The 16,710-nt window shown below is 34.5% G+C and overlaps 7 protein-coding genes across 7 annotated transcripts; 6 read left to right on the forward strand and 1 right to left on the reverse strand.

The window, feature by feature from the left end:
• Positions 1–228: 228 nt before the first annotated feature.
• KABA2_11S03520 (MCT family MFS transporter) lies at positions 229–1,812 on the forward strand (the record flags this gene model as incomplete). Its single annotated transcript, XM_041552706.1, has 1 exon — positions 229–1,812. One exon carries the CDS (start codon positions 229–231, stop codon positions 1,810–1,812), a length of 1,584 nt encoding a protein of 527 aa, XP_041408640.1.
• Positions 1,813–2,115: 303 nt separating this feature from the next.
• Positions 2,116–3,705, forward strand: KABA2_11S03542 (MCT family MFS transporter; the record flags this gene model as incomplete). Its single annotated transcript, XM_041552707.1, has 1 exon — positions 2,116–3,705. One exon carries the CDS (start codon positions 2,116–2,118, stop codon positions 3,703–3,705), a length of 1,590 nt encoding a protein of 529 aa, XP_041408641.1.
• A 3,512-nt stretch (positions 3,706–7,217) lies between these two features.
• Positions 7,218–7,778, forward strand: RPL18A (60S ribosomal protein eL18; the record flags this gene model as incomplete). The annotated part of the gene is made up of 1 exon (XM_041552708.1): positions 7,218–7,778. The coding sequence occupies one exon, from the start codon at positions 7,218–7,220 to the stop codon at positions 7,776–7,778; it is 561 nt and encodes a 186-aa protein (XP_041408642.1).
• Positions 7,779–8,444: 666 nt separating this feature from the next.
• Positions 8,445–9,344, forward strand: RPS19A (40S ribosomal protein eS19; the record flags this gene model as incomplete). The annotated part of the gene is made up of 2 exons (XM_041552709.1): positions 8,445–8,464; positions 8,909–9,344. 2 exons carry the CDS (start codon positions 8,445–8,447, stop codon positions 9,342–9,344), a joined length of 456 nt encoding a protein of 151 aa, XP_041408643.1.
• A 1,270-nt stretch (positions 9,345–10,614) lies between these two features.
• Positions 10,615–12,363, forward strand: SMF1 (divalent metal ion transporter SMF1; the record flags this gene model as incomplete). The annotated part of the gene is made up of 1 exon (XM_041552710.1): positions 10,615–12,363. The coding sequence occupies one exon, from the start codon at positions 10,615–10,617 to the stop codon at positions 12,361–12,363; it is 1,749 nt and encodes a 582-aa protein (XP_041408644.1).
• Positions 12,364–12,632: 269 nt separating this feature from the next.
• HRP1 (Hrp1p) lies at positions 12,633–14,234 on the reverse strand (the record flags this gene model as incomplete). Its single annotated transcript, XM_041552711.1, has 1 exon — positions 12,633–14,234. One exon carries the CDS (start codon positions 14,232–14,234, stop codon positions 12,633–12,635), a length of 1,602 nt encoding a protein of 533 aa, XP_041408645.1.
• Positions 14,235–15,377: 1,143 nt separating this feature from the next.
• Positions 15,378–16,691, forward strand: TRM11 (tRNA (guanine-N2-)-methyltransferase; the record flags this gene model as incomplete). The annotated part of the gene is made up of 1 exon (XM_041552712.1): positions 15,378–16,691. The coding sequence occupies one exon, from the start codon at positions 15,378–15,380 to the stop codon at positions 16,689–16,691; it is 1,314 nt and encodes a 437-aa protein (XP_041408646.1).
• Positions 16,692–16,710: the final 19 nt, after the last annotated feature.

The following is a 16,710-nucleotide window of genomic DNA, read 5'->3' on the forward strand; positions in this document are numbered from 1 at the left end:
ATTGATTGAAATGACTCTAATTCAATGGACAAGATAAGATGGAGATGAGTTAGCGATTAGGTCCCTTTGGTCCCTGTCAGAAGGGAGTTTGTCCCAATTCCTATTTATTTGAAATGGTTCTTGAATAATTAATTTAATTGGATACTTTCTACAACTATACAAATATATATTTGTAACATCTGGAAATAATAAACAAATAATTAATTTAAATAGCATAATATCGATAAGATGTTACCTATGAATTTCCTCTCGAGGCCAGCTAATGTCTTCTTCCGCAAGGGCCATGGTTACAAGAAGGATGCCGCTCCTATGACTCCCATCCCTTCAATTGTGGGGTTGAATGATGGTACTATGCATTCCGAGTTCGAGATGGAATCCTTAAACCAGTTTCTTAATCAAACTTCGGGGTTCACAGCAGAGACAACAACTGTCGAACTTGCTGGTCTTAATGGTAAGAAAAGTGAGCTTCCAAACGATTTGGATTTTAACACTACTACAAAAACTATTGAACCAGAACTCATCACCGATAATGAGACTTCTTCCATGTTTGAGGACGAAAACGGTAGAACTTACCCAGATGGTGGGGTTCAAGCTTGGCTGGTTGTTTTTGGATCATTTGTAGGATTAATCCCAGTGTTTGGTATGCTAAACTCTCTAGGTGCTATTGAATCGTATGTCTCGAAACATCAATTGGCAGGCGTTGCTCAATCTACAATTTCATGGATCTTCTCTTTGTATTTAGTCATCACGTTCTTAAGTTGTGTTTTGACAGGTGGTTATTTCGACAGAAATGGCTCTTTCAAACCAATGTGTTTTGGAATATTATTTTACGAGGCAGGTTTAATTGCTTTGGCGGATTGTCAAGAAATGTACCAATTTATTCTAGCATTTTCTGTTGTTTGTGGAATAGGTAGTGGATTTCTAATGACTCCCTTAGTGAGCGTCATTGCTACTTGGTTCTACAGAAAGAGGGGTGTTGCTACAAGTGTTGCTACAATGGGTGGATCTATTGGTGGGATGATCATTGCTCCAATTTTAAGAAAACTTTACGTGGAGGTCGGGTTCAAGTGGGCTCTCAGAATCTTTGCCTTAATTTGTGCTGCTTGTTTATTAATTTCAGTGTGCTTGGTAAAAGTATGGGATCAACCAACAGCTATCCCCTTTACCTCAAGATGGGAGGAATTGAAATGGTATTTCAGTTCCTCCTTTAATTGGAGATATTTCCTAGAGGGTCCATTTTTATTTGCTGCATTAGGTGCGGCACTAGCTGAAAGTGCTTTGACTGCATTGGCCACCTATGTCTCTTCTTATTCGTTAACAGTTGGGAATTCAGAATCAACATCATATAATTTAATCACAGTGACAAATGCCGCAGGCATGCTAGGACGTTACATCCCAGGATATGTCGCAGATAAGTACCTCGGTGGATTTAACGTCACTATTATCACCGTCTCAATGGCTGTTCTAGTAAACTTCGTAATATGGCTTCCATTTGGCACCCATTTAAATGCTTTATGGACATACGCTGCACTTTATGGGTTTTCTACTGGATCTATTTTATCATTAACACCAGTATGCGTTGGTCAAATATCTAGGACAGACGATTTTGGAAAGAGATACTCAACAGTATATATGTTGGAGGCACTATTAACTATCCCAGTCTTGCCTATTGGTGGTGCTATCATCGGTAAAGGTTCTCTAACTGATTACAACAATTTTATTATATTCAATTCTCTAGTGATGCTTTTTGGAGCTATTTGTTACTTTGTTTCGAGATGGTTTTCTGTGGGGTTCAAACTAGTTAAGTACTGATATGCACTTCCCCTGGGAGATTCTCTTTTTTATATTAACCATACGTAAAGGCTAAAATACATAAATAAATATCCATCCATTAGGGAATCTTATGTTCGCTATCTGTTTCTGTTATCTGACGTGACTCATATGACTGATAACGTTATATCTGAAAATGAGATCTTTATCCGCGATGAGCCTTGAGGCTCAGATATAAAAATAGTTATATAAGAATTATTTTTCAGTTTCGAAATAAATCACAGCTTCAAACAACAGTGGTTCAAACTAATAACGATGACATTACATCCAACAAACTAATAGGATATGCTACCTTGGAATTATTTAAGCAAACCGGCGAAGATATTCACCCCAAAGGATCACACCGAAAAGCCTAAAGGACCAGCAATCGAGGGCGATACGTCAAGACATAAGGTTCCTCAGAGCTCAGAAATAGAGTTACATTCACTTCAAAACACAGTAGATGAATCACCTTTTCAAGTAACTGGGTTTTCCTTTCAAGATACATCTCCAGATGAACCTGCTAGTGTTCTGAAAAAAGGTGACTTAGGGAAAGAAAGACCAAATCAGGAGAATACTGAGGTTTTCGAAACTTCTGATATCGCTGATGAGGACGAAAATGGCGGGAAATATGTCGATGAGAACGGGAGAGTTTACCCAGATGGAGGACGTGAAGCTTGGTTAGTTGTCTTTGGATCCTTTATGGGTCTGATCCCAGGCTTTGGTATAGTAAATTCTTTGGGTGCGATTGAATCATATGTCTCTAAGAATCAATTGGCAAACGTATCACAATCAACCATTTCATGGATTTTTTCTCTTTTTTTAGTAATTAGTTCCTTGAGTTGTGTCTTGACTGGAGGTTACTTCGATCGGAACGGCGCTACGAGGCCTATGCTGATTGGTATCGTATTTTATACTGCCGGTTTAGTCGCTTTGGCTGACTGTCAAGAAGTTTATCAATTTATTCTTGCTTTTTCTGTCCTAGCTGGTATAGGTACTGGGGCACTTATGACTCCATTAGTGAGTGTTATTACAACATGGTTTTATAGAAAGAGGGGTATTGCTAGCAGTATAGCCACAATGGGTGGGTCTATCGGTGGTATTTTAATTGCACCTGTACTAAGGAAACTTTATGTTGAGGTTGGATTTAAATGGGCTATTAGAATATTTGCATTAATATGTTTTGTTTGCCTTGTAGTTTCATTTTTCTTAGTTAAGGAATTTGACAAAGAGATACCAGTACCATTTGCCACTAAGATGGATGAACTCAAATGGTATTTCAGTTCTTCAATCAATTGGAGATATTTTTTGGAGAAGAGGTTTCTCTTTGCTGCATTAGGTGCAGCTTTAGTCGAAAGTGCATTAACTGCATTAGCTACGTATGTTGCGTCATATTCTTTAGCAGCAGGCAACTCTGAATCAACTTCCTATAATTTAATTATGGTAACCAATGCAGCAGGAATGTTTGGTAGATACATTCCAGGCTACATAGCAGATAAATACCTAGGTGGATTCAATGTTAGCATCATAACCATATCTATGGCTGTCTTGGTCAATTTTATAATATGGTTACCCTTTGGTACTCATATTGAGGCATTATGGGTTTACGTTATTATTTATGGGTTTTCAACTGGGTCAATATTTTCTTTAACACCTGTCTGTATTGGACAAATATCTAGAACAGAAGATTTTGGTAAAAGATTTTCAACAGTTTATTTCTTTGAAGCTATTATCACTATTCCTGTATTACCTATTGGTGGTGCTATCATTGGAGATGGCTCAATTTCAAATTATAATAAATTTATTGTATTCAATTCAGTGATTATGGGTGTAGGCGTTGGTTGTTACATCATCTCTAGATATCTTTCAGTTGGAATGAAGATTGTTAAATATTGAAACAGTTCGAATACTTTAAATGGCTCTTTGCATTTTAGACATGGTATTTGGTTATGGTATTATTGTATATAAGCTGCATATGTACTTGTAAAAAAAGGGAACAACCCACCTAAAATATATATAGAGAACTAATATATATACACGTATTCAAAATCACCTTTAATAGAGGTTTAAGCAAAATTTCTGTTTATTATTCGTAATTTCATCTTCACACCAAAGTTATTATCGCAATACTAAATTAAATTACATGGTATCATTACCAAAATATTCAAGCTCACATCAGTAAAATTAGAATTAAAAATTTAAAACATCCAGACAGTTTTCAAGTTTTCCAACAAAAGAAGAATTGTTAGTAAAATAATAATATCTCAACCCTTTATCATTCCTCAAGATTCTTTCAAAATATTTCCATCGTACGCAATATCCCCACAAGTATCCCACATATTTTTGTTTTATCACTAAAATAATATTCGTTTTACCAGTATATAAAATCTTATTCTTGCTAAACTCACCTAAGAAAATACATATTAAAAGGATTAAAAATTTACCCCAGAAGTCAAATAAGCATCAGTAATAAAGATAAAATCACGAAATAATAAAACCGATCAGAAAAAAAAATGCTTTCAATTATTAGTTGTATCCTATACCATCCGTTCTCTCATTAATTATTATCTATGGAAAAATTATAATATTAATAATAGTAAAATCTATCACAATACCTACCATGTCTCAGAAGAGAAAATGCATTGCTGCACACTCTAACAAAATGTTAGAATAGTGTCGGGCTCTCAAAGTGATATATTAATATACTTGCATACCGACTAAAAACTCTCCTTAATATTCATTAAATTCTATTTTTATATTTCTATGGACGTGTCGTTATAAATAAATTTCCGACATCTTTCTATTTATAATGTTACCACGATGATATATCTCAACATCTATAAAATATATTATAACGTAAAATAATGATAAAAGAACTGAGGAATATAGATCAAAGAGAGTTGTACTTCTTGTCAAAGGAAGAAATGGTTTTGTCCCTCCTATTTATACTTTTCAAGAATAAGGAGTTTTTTAAGGGTACGGCTGTCTACACGTGTGCGGCACTAACCCTAATTTTGGCGATGGGTTTTCTAAAATCCCTCAGATCGAACACACCATACTATATAAACATATAAGAATAACAGTTATTAAAGAATTGCGTAATATTTCAAGGAACTCCACTTCATTAATAGATTGTGAGAACTTAGAATTTAAACGGCGATCTATAATCGATGTAAAACTCTGTAGTTTATTAGGTTGCTTTATGGTCCTCTTGGCCTAGTTCGTTGATTACAGAAACCGGTTTAAATTTATTGATTTCCTTCCAGAGTTAACAGATGTTACATGTACACTCAAAAAGTAATGTATCAGAACTGGGAAAAAATTATGGTATGATGAGGAAGAAAACGATCAGCAAAAGGTTGGAACTTTTCGATAGACTTCTCTAACTTTACAGGAACTTTATTGAAAACTTAAGTTTTTATAATATCTGTGTTTCCTTTCATAATATAATTGTTTTACGAACTATAGGATTTTGTATTGTCAACAACATCTGCAACCTCTTCAATTTTCTTTCAACCATTCTTACTTTAATTTTCATGGAGTATAATACATCGTGGCGTGTTTCCTCATACATACCCTTGCAGTACATTTAAAAAGGGTTTAATAAAAAACCTATGGCCATATATAACTGGAGCTTTTCTTAATGTCATCATCAGCAACACCAATTATGCTCATATTCAATTTCGGATTCATCGACAGTAACTCCATAATAACATTTATAAATATCTTCAATTAACGTACAGTGCGATCAGTATGAAGAATAAAAGATTTAAAATTAAGATCTTAATAAAATAGAGTGAATGCATCAATTAAATTTTGACCCATCATTTGTACAACAATTGGTCACGACATTATTCATCTTCATATATAAATAAACATCATTCAGAATTTTAGTAAGACTGGTGTATTCGTTCTAACCATTTTTCAGGATGTGCATCGTCAAGGTTGAAAGGAGAGTAGTCACCATGAGTCACTGTAACAACTTACTCTTCGAAGCTGTTTCTCGATAAATCAGACTACAGTATACTATTAAGTATATCATCATTTGAAACTCTAGTAACCTTAACTAAATGTTCACATATATAATCACTTGCCTTGTTATGGGTTTTCTTTCAGAATGGTAGAAAAATAGGATTATTTTCTTGGCATGCAATCGACCCAATTAGATTGAAATATTCCATTTCTAAACAAAAAATATACCAGATTATAATCCATTTAGAGAACCGTACTCTCTCATATAATCATTCACATAATGTGGAATACAATCCGGGACATCAGATGGCAATTCGACTAATATACAAATAACTTCCTTATCTTGTTGCTCAACAGTTCTCCCATTTAAATAACCAATTCCAATAAGTCCAACTTTACAATAGGCATATCGTTAACACATATTGCGACAGTATATGTGATTAAGATTCTATCATGTGGAAAAGATGTAACCAAATTGCAAGTAAATAAATTTATGAATCCTCAATTTTACGAAAATTATAGATGTTCAATTATGATACTTATTAAGATATATCAAGTATGGAATAGTAAAGAAATATTGCACAGCGTACCCAACAATTAGAGTCAACTAACTAATTAAACAAAATAATATAAACTTAGAAAGTTTTATTAAAAGAAAATATGGGCAATATACACTTTAGCTATTATTACATTGTTCGTTCAACATATAATTCGAAAGTCCGACCCATTACTTTACCTTGAAATGATTCAAAATTCGAAGACCTGGCTAGATACAAAACGTTTATTACTGATACTTTAAGCATCATTTTCTTCCATAAGCACATGGTTATCAAATTCATGTAAAAAGAAAAGATAATCTAATTCGTGTACGGTTCATTATTTAATAAATGTACAAATGCATAAATGTGTAAATGTGACGATAAATGACCCGATATCAAGTTAGGGCTTTTGTAGGGTTTATAAATTAGTGTTGAAACCCTATATTATTATTTAGGGTTTAATGACCAGTCTAATGAGGCCTAAATCATTGGACTGTTCCAAAACGTTGGCAGTGGTGTCCAGGTGCATATTCGTTTTTTTAAAAAAAAATGGCAAATAAAAGTGAAAATTCCATAAAAATTTCCTTTTTCGGAAAGATGCAAAAAAACTAATAAACCATTTGAACTTTTTCAGTGAAAGTTTTCAGCCCGCTCGTACATCACGATTAACTATCGATACCAACTTTCTCTCATGTATTGGTCTTTCTGTTCAGAGGTCCTCGAATTCTAACCAAGAACCGTCTTCCCTCTCTGCTCACCATTTATTCTAATTTGATGAGTTAATGTATATATCAAAAGTAAGATTGATATAGTGTATATCAGTTTCTCTTACTTAAAACGTACATTATTTAAACTTGTTCCTTATTTTATAAACAGGTGCAACAAAACTAAGCAAAAATGGGTATCGATCACACTTCCAAGCAACACGAGAGATCCGGTCACAGAACCGCTCCAAAGTCTGACAACGTCTACTTAAAGCAATTGGTTAAGCTATATTCTTTCCTAGCCAGAAGAACCGATGCTCCATTCAACAAGGTTGTCCTAAAGTCTTTGTTCCTATCCAAGATCAACAGACCACCTGTGTCTATTTCTAGAATTGCTAGAGCTCTAAAGCAAGACGGTGCTTCCGCTAAGACCATCGTTGTTGTCGGTACTGTCACTGACGACGCCAGAGTCTTCGAACTACCAAAGACTACTGTTGCTGCTCTAAGATTCACCGCTGGTGCCAGAGCTAGAATCACCAAGGCTGGTGGTGAATGTATCACTCTAGATCAACTTGCTGTCAGAGCTCCAAAGGGTCAAAACACTTTGATTCTAAGAGGTCCAAGAAACTCCAGAGAAGCTGTTAGACACTTCGGTATGGGTCCACACAAGAACAAGGCTCCAAGAATCCTATCCAAGGGTAGAAAGTTCGAAAGAGCTAGAGGTAGAAGAAACTCTAAGGCCTTCAAGGTGTAAAAAGCTGAATTTTAAGAATTATATAACATTTACATTTTTATCATTATTTAGTAATACAAAGCTTTATCACATTTATATCGTTTGCATTGTCATATATATCCATACAAGGAAAAGTTGTCATCTAATGTATGAATAGATGACGATGACTTCATTAAATATTTCTGAAGGTTCTGGCAAAACGGTTGGACTGCTCAACTCTTAAAACACCCACACACTATGAAGTTTCATTTACATCCGTACACCTTGGACCTCCTGAGTATGTTTTTTTGTGTTGCGGTAGTCATCCATTCTCAAGTTATTTGCCAATTCGCACAGATAATCCCGTGCAAGGAACGCTGAATTGAAATTCTGAAAAATGACTTTTTCAAAGAAAATAAAAAATTTGTCGAAAAAAAACTTTCAGCTGCGAAAACGGAGATATTCCAAAAGTTTCAATAATTAATTATTCATTGCTTAACAGTGTAAAGCCTATGTTCTGCATACTACGCACGGTAATGGTATCATTCTCATGTTTGATATGCTAACGTTACACACGTTACAGATGTCTTAACAATAACAGAATAATCTTAGTATTAATGAAACTGAACCTGTATTTAATATACTATTACTTGAAGTTGTAATATTAAGTTCTTGATCAAACCAAGTAAAGCCATATATATATTAAAAATGCCAGGTGTTTCCGTTAGGTATGTGATTTAGATGATAAGAATTGGTTACAGTTTGGATAGTTGAAGAGGTCTAAGATAGAGATACTATGAGAACTAATGTTTACTAGGATTAAAAGAAAAATGCAATAAATGCAACTGAATGTCAACACATGTTAAGGGAATTTTGTAATGTGAGGGAATCAAATGTTATGCAATCCGGATTATTTATTTCAAAGAGTTATTTATGTGTGTGTACTCAGCAACATATTTGATATCCATGCTGGATGTTCACCCTCAGAAGAAGTTCAAATATAAGTAAGATTGCGTTGCCTTAGTTTAGTTTCAAGGAGGACAATGAAATATTGAAAGTGAATTCCATTGATATCTCTACAGATGTAACCAACCCAATTAAGCTTTAAAATAACTTAAATTTACTAACATTTATAACTTGTAAAATATTAATTATTGATATTTGCTACCAAGTTCTATTTTTTTGTACAGAGACGTTGCTGCTCAAGATTTCATTAACGCTTACGCTTCTTTCTTGCAAAGACAAGGTAAGCTAGAAGTTCCAGGTTATGTTGACATTGTCAAGACCTCTGCTGGTAACGAAATGCCACCACAAGACTCTGAAGGTTGGTTCTACAAGCGTGCTGCTTCCGTCGCCAGACACATCTACCTAAGAAAGCAAGTTGGTGTCGGTGCTCTAAACAAGCTATACGGTAACGCCAAGTCCAGAGGTACCAGACCATCCAAGCACGTTGACGCCTCCGGTTCTGTCAACAGAAGAGTTCTACAAGCTCTAGAAAAGATTGGTGTTCTAGAAATCTCTCCAAAGGGTGGTAGAAGAATCTCTGAAAATGGTCAAAGAGATTTGGATCGTATTGCCGCTCAAACTTTGGAAGAAGACGACGAATAAACTCTTTAAATTAGGAGAAAAAAAATTTACCAAACCTTTCAGAAAACAAGATTATAAAAAGTTGAGATAGTATGTCGTATTATTTCATTTATTTTTATTATTTTTTCTGAACCTTTTTATATCTTTAAAAACCCAAGAAATTAACATCTTCATATAGGAAAATTGTTTATTAATAACTCATCAACTTATAATATAATATAGTATTACTTAGCATACAAGATATGTGACGTCTTTTTTTTTTCTCTTTTTGAAGTTTTGCTTCAAGAATCTTTACTTTATAGATGTATGTAATAGTACAAATTGGTAGGGCAAATTTTATATCGAATGAAATGGCTTTACATAAAGCTTGATTTATCAAGCAGGTACTATCTTGTTTCTACGTGGGATATGTTGAAGATGTAGCGGCAGCACTAAAAAGGCTAACATTAGCTTAACCTATCTGAAGGAGAAGGTCGCTAATATAAGTAGAATTTAGAGTGTGCTGCACTACCGTATATATAATAACACATGATATATACTGCATAATGTAGTATTTGTTCCCCCTACATTGGGTTTATTGGAGCTACATAGTCCAACGTTACTATGCACAAAAGATGAGAAGTTTAACAACAGCAACTCTGTTTAACATACCCCCGTAAATAAGTATCTTCAGAATAGTTTAAAGTTATAACCGTAAACCCAATTTAGTGCTTTGCTCGAGTCTCGAACCTGTTAACGTAAGTTTGAAATCGAGAATATACGATTAGTATTCGAGTTGAAATTATCGGACATAGTTATAGATATTCAAATGTATAATCTTGTGGTTTATTTCATGTTATATAAAGTTAGAATATGTGTTCCTTTTATACTTTTGGGAAAGGAAAACTGTCTACCAAATATTGAAAGTATTCTTACTAAACATTCTTAGAACATGTTCTGGACACTTATGAACAGTTAGTAATAATTTCTTACCAAACATAAAATTGTAATAACTAAGTATTGCTACTTTCTATATTATAACAGGGTAACTCTGATATCAAATTTATCTTCTTGTTTGTTCAGTTAATTTTCTGAGTTTCTCGAATATAATGTCATATTTTGCATTTTTTAGTTTCCTCGCTGTCTTCAGAGATATATTCGTTCACATTGCATTTTAATTTTAAATCACCCTATCAGTCACCTTTATATATAGCAGAACTTCAATAGTTAGATTTTGTTAATAAACATTTAATTGTTGTATATATAGTTTATCCTCTGACTCTCCCGGATTGCACTATTTACAGATCAAGTAATGGATGACTCAGTAAAGAATAAGACAGAGGCAAGAGAGGTTACGATGGGTCGACAATCTGCTTATGAGCCTCATATCACTAAAACAGAGGTACTTTCGTTACAGTCTATGGATAACATAGCATCAAATCCAGTTTCTAGTAGTAATAACAGAGGTACAGTTTTGGAAGAATCTACATTCCAGTTAATTAAATCAAGCACGAAGAATATACTATCAAAATATCTAAAGTTTATTGGCCCGGGCATTATGGTTGCCGTTGCGTATATTGATCCAGGTAATTATTCTACAGCTGTAAGTGCTGGTGCATCCAACGAATTTTCTTTATTGTGTATCATTTTATTATCCAATTTCATTGCGATATTTCTACAGTGTCTTTGTATTAAGCTAGGATCTGTGACAGGAAAGGATCTATCTAGAAATTGCCATGAACATTTACCTAGATGGTTAAATTACACGATTTATTTCTTTGCTGAATGTGCCATCATTGCAACAGATGTTGCAGAGGTAATTGGTACAGCAATTGCATTAAACATATTAATTAAAGTCCCTCTTCCTGCAGGTGTGGTAATTACAATCGTAGATGTCCTGACAGTTATGATAGCCTATAAACCTGGTGCTTCTTCAATGAGATTTGTAAGGTACTTTGAAATGGGAGTTGCATTACTAGTCATAGGGGTCTGTATTTGTTTTGCCATTGAATTAGCCTATATTCCAAAAGATACTTCTGCAAGACATGTATTCAGGGGATTCGTACCATCTAGTCAAATGTTTGACCATAACGGTATGTATACAGCTATCTCGATTTTAGGTGCTACTGTTATGCCTCATTCGTTATTTCTAGGTTCTGGTTTGGTTCAACCAAGATTATTAGACTACGATATTGCTCATAACAATTTGGGAGTCTTGACAGCTGACGACGATGGCGAAGAAGTCGAGATTGGCAATAGCAATGCTGTTAATAGAGATGAAGAAAAAAAGAAACATGCGTCAAGAGAAGAATCAATGGAGCAGAGGTATTTTAACTATAGACCAACCTTAAATGCAATTAGATACTGCATGAAATATTCAATGGTTGAATTGACCCTGACTCTTTTTACTTTGGCATTATTTGTTAATTGTGCTATATTGATAGTATCCGGATCTACCCTTTACAATACACCTAATGCTGCTGATGCTGACCTTTATGCAGTCCATGATTTATTATCCAAAAATTTGGCCCCTGCTGCAGGGACTATATTTATGTTAGCATTATTACTCAGTGGCCAATCTGCTGGTATTGTCTGTACAATGGCTGGCCAAATTGTTTGTGAAGGTCATATTGATTGGAAACTGGCTCCATGGCAAAGAAGATTGGTAACCAGATGCATTTCTATCATCCCTTGTCTCGTGATCTCCATCTGTATTGGTAAAGAAGCTATGAACAAAGCTCTTAATGCATCTCAAGTGGTGTTATCGATTGTTTTGCCGTTTTTAGTGGCTCCTTTAATTTATTTTACTTGTTCTAAGAAAATTATGAAGACTGATGTGACAGTTAGAGACTCTGACCTTGATATTACCGAACAACATTTAACACAAGAAGATAAAACCACAGGTACCATAGAGAATGAAAACGGCACAACAATTAAAGTGGTAAATATGGCTAACAACTGGATAGTCACCATAATTGCAGGTATCGTGTGGGTTTTCTTATCTCTTTTAAACGTTTATGCAATTGTGCAACTGGGAATTACACATGGAGATATCAGTTAACAATAAAACGTTTCTAAATCAACAACGAAATATTACATTTGCATTTATCATTAACCATTTTTATTTGAAAGTTAAACCTATGAAACTTATTTCTTTATTAAATGAAGTATATAGCTAAATATTAAACGATACATATAGTTAGAACTTAAAATTGTTTTTAATACTTTTATTAGTTTTGTTGCTAGTCCCTATTAAAATGACATATTATACAGACGGGGGCTGGCTACGTATTATCAAACTGAAACGTTTAAACATAGAATAATAATCTATTAATCTCTGTCTCTTCCATAAGGATGGTAGCCATTTTCATTGCCCCTGTATCCATTGTTACCTCCTCCACCACGGCGACGACCATTACCACCACGGCCTCTACGATCACCACGGCGATCAGAACCTCCACGTCTACCACCACGACGATCTCCACGACGGTCAGAACCGCCACGATTTCCACCACGGTAATTACCACGCTCGTTATCTCTTGGTGGATATCCATTAGATGGACCTCTTGGGCCCTTTGGTAAACGGAACTCTGGTTCACGAGAGCTTTCTTTCGTCGTGCCATCCTCCTTTGACTGCGACGACGACGAATCATCTACTGGTTCTGCACCTATAGTTTGCACATTAGGATCACTAGTTTGACTTTGTTCATCACTTTCTGTGTTAGGAGTTTGAGTTGACATCTCGGGCATCCCAGGCATCCCAGGCATACCTTGCATTCCCGGCATGCCAAATCCCCCCATCATCATAGCCATCTGTTGCATCTGTTGTTGATACATCTGGGTATAATCCATACCAGTTTGCTGCTGCATCTGTTGATAATAATCTTGCATCTGTTTAAAATAGTCACCCATAGCATTTTGATTATACATAGGGTTCATTGCACCCATTGGATTTGTCATTTGAGCTGTATTATCACCAGTAGGTTGAACATTTGAAGATTGATTAGTGTCATTGTTGACATTTGCAGAAGATGAATCTTCTGAACCCCTTGGGGCATGTCTAGGTTCGGCTCTCTTTATTTCTATATTTCTACCTTTAAATTCTAGGTACTTATTTGAACATACTCTATCTACAGCTTCCGGTGTATCATAAGTGATAAAACCGAACCCTCTTGATCGACCAGTATCTTTATCTAACATTAGTTGGGCATCAATGATATTACCGAATTGAGCGAAGAATTCTTCGAATTCTTTTGGTCTAACATCGGATCCAATACCACCCACAAAGATCTTACCAGTCTTATCCTTTTCTTCCCTTGGAATAGATCTTTTTGGGTCAATCACTTTACCATCTAAGATATGTTGACTCTTAACAACTTCGTCGACACTTTTAGGATCTTCAAATGTTAAGAAGGCAAAACCTCTAGATCTACCAGTGGCAGAATCTCTCATGATTCTCAATTCTGTGACGTTACCATATTTGCTGAAATAAGCCTTTAAGCCTTCATCTGTGGTTTCCCAATTCAAGCCACCTATAAACATTTTACAATGATCCTTCGATATATCTGCTTTAACCGGGCCTGAAAGTTCGGAAGAAGAACTTTGTTCTGATTCAGTTTGTTTTTCTGGTTGTAATTGAGAAACAGTTTGTTGTAATTGTTCCCATGGCATTGGTGCTGCAGTACCATTATTGGTTGAATTGTCGTTTCCTGATTGGGTTTCATTTGAACTACCAACAGCAGTTGTAGTATTAAAATCATTATTTGTTTCCTCTTCTTTCTGCTTGTTCAAATTAGATGACAAGGCTTGCAAAGCAGCTAATTGATCCAATTGAGCCATTGTGTCAATTTTGACTTTCTCAGTCTTAGTTTCCTGAGACTTCTTCTCAGTGTCACCGTAAATGTCGTTAAAATCTTCTTCGTCTGAATTCATTGTAATGTTCCCTTTGCTGAATTATCTAAGTTAAAATATAGTAAAAATAATAATAAAAAATAATGATGCTAAACTATGATTATATTTGATGCAAAATATTACAGGAAAAAGAAATCAAAAATAGGGATTTAATCTAAAATGTATATTATATGTAAGAAATGGAAAACTATGATATGTAATTTACCGTTACTTTTTCTTTGTTTGTTTTGCTAGTGTTTCTTTGTTGATTTATTAGTAAATAAAACTATCAACAACAATGATTCTGATTATTCCTCTTTCAAAATAAATAATTAAATGAAAAACAAATAAATAAAATGTTAAGTCAAATCGATTTGAATCAGAATAGATTAAAATATATTAATACTATTAAAATATAAAGTATAGACTAGTATATTCTCAGAATTCTCTCTCTAAAAAAAAAAAATTCAAAAATAAAAATAAAAATAAAAAACTTATCTTAAAAACTGTTAATCAAAATGGTGGAATATAAATATTTTACCTCAGTTACAATTTTATCCTAATATCGGTATCAAGTCTCCTAAAATAAATATAGTTAATATGGTAAAAATCTGATAATCTCTTGTTTAAAAATTACTGATAATATCTCCTCACAAATAGTAAAATTTCCTCACTGGATATCGGTAATAGTTCCTCACTGGAATATAGGTTTCTGGTACACTAATTAATACTTAATAAGTCGATGGATCTCACTCTTTTACTTACAGTTGTTATAACTAACACGGTGGGAAATAAACAAATTTCAATATTTCATGATTGTTTCCCTCCTTATTTATATATTCCACCGTTCACTTCCCATAAAAAATGCAAAAAAATCAATTCGGGGAAGGTAATGCGTACTTTCCTATTTGGGTAATTAATATACGAAACAGGTAAAACGATGGTCTAGCCCTAGCAAGCCCTAACCTCTTAAGTATGTGTGGATCCAAGCCCTGGATACCTTAACTATGGCGAGGAGTAGAGGGTTCAGTTGAAAAATTCATCAAAACAAAAATTTTCAACTTTTTCAGTTATCAACCAAAGTGATATAAAGACAAGGTCATCGATTTCTTGAGAGAGTTTGTTTTAAGGAATTCAGCTTACTGAGCAACCTCCAGAGAAAGTTAAACTATCAGTAGTGCCAGGATGAAGAAACAATATCTGTTGTATATGGTTCAAATCAATACCAATTTCCGTCTAGCTGAATTGGAGTCGCTAGCAGATCTTTTCAATATAGACGTTGATTTCTCTCAATATAATGCCGATTCTCCATTTTTCTTTGTGGAATTGGAGAATGATGATCAGGCTCGTCAATGGATCAAGAGATCTGTCTTGACGAAAGCTATATATGAGTACTGGGGGAAAGGTGAAACTATCGAAGAACTGCATGACACAATACAACATTTGGAAGGTTTCCAAGAAAGACAAGAACAGTTTAAACAATCAAGTTTTAAATTTGAGTTTGAAACTTATCAAGGTGGTAAAAAGAAAGATATGGCTACAAAAGTGAAACAGATGGAAACTTTTCAGTATTTGAATTTTCAAGGTAAAATTGATTTGAAGAACCCCGATGAAATATTCACAGTAATTGAAGAATATGAATCCGTTGTAGGTAACAAGTCTGCCACTGTACCTTTATCCTATATATTTGGTCGTTATGTTGGTAGTAGTGGCCGTAGTGCGATGGAACGTTATGATTTGAAGAAGAGACCCTACAAAGGTACCACTAGTTTTGAAGCGGAATTATCCCTAGTGAGTGCAAACATTGCTCAAGTGAAACCAGGATCCTTAATGTACGATCCCTTTGCTGGTACAGGATCCTTCTTAACAGCCGGTGGTCATTTTGGTGCCCTGGTAATGGGGTCTGATATTGATGGAAGAATGATTCGTGGGAAAGGCGCCAACATTGACATCAGAAGCAATTTTAAACATTATAATGAATTGGATAAATTCTTAGATGTTATGACTATGGATTTTACACATAATGCACTAAGGTCAAATTTAGTCATTGATACAATATTATGTGATCCACCATATGGTATTAGGGAAAGTATCAAGATATTGGGTGCGAGAGATCCCGAGAGATTCGTTGGAAAGGAAAACATAGTGATAGATGGTGAAAAGGCATTCTTAAGAAAGGATTACATACCTACGAAGAAACCTTATTCATTGGATTCATTATTAGATGATCTATTGAGGTATAGTGCTGATAGATTACCAATCGGCGGGAGGTTAGCATTCTGGATGCCTACAGCGAATGATGAAAATGTAGAGACAATCATTCCTTTACATTCGAATTTGGAATTAAAGTACGATTGTGTTCAGGAGTTTAATAAGTGGTCCAGACGACTATTAGTGTATATTAATCGTGGGGATACATTTAATGGTCCTACCAACGGTGGTGTTCAAAGATCACCATCTAATTTTAGAGAAAGGTATTTCAATCATTTCAATAAATAGGTTACTTATTACAATATAC

This window comes from Maudiozyma barnettii (genome assembly GCF_903064755.1).
Source record: "Maudiozyma barnettii strain CLIB 1767 genome assembly, contig: KABA2_11, whole genome shotgun sequence".
NCBI lineage: Eukaryota > Fungi > Ascomycota > Saccharomycetes > Saccharomycetales > Saccharomycetaceae > Maudiozyma > Maudiozyma barnettii.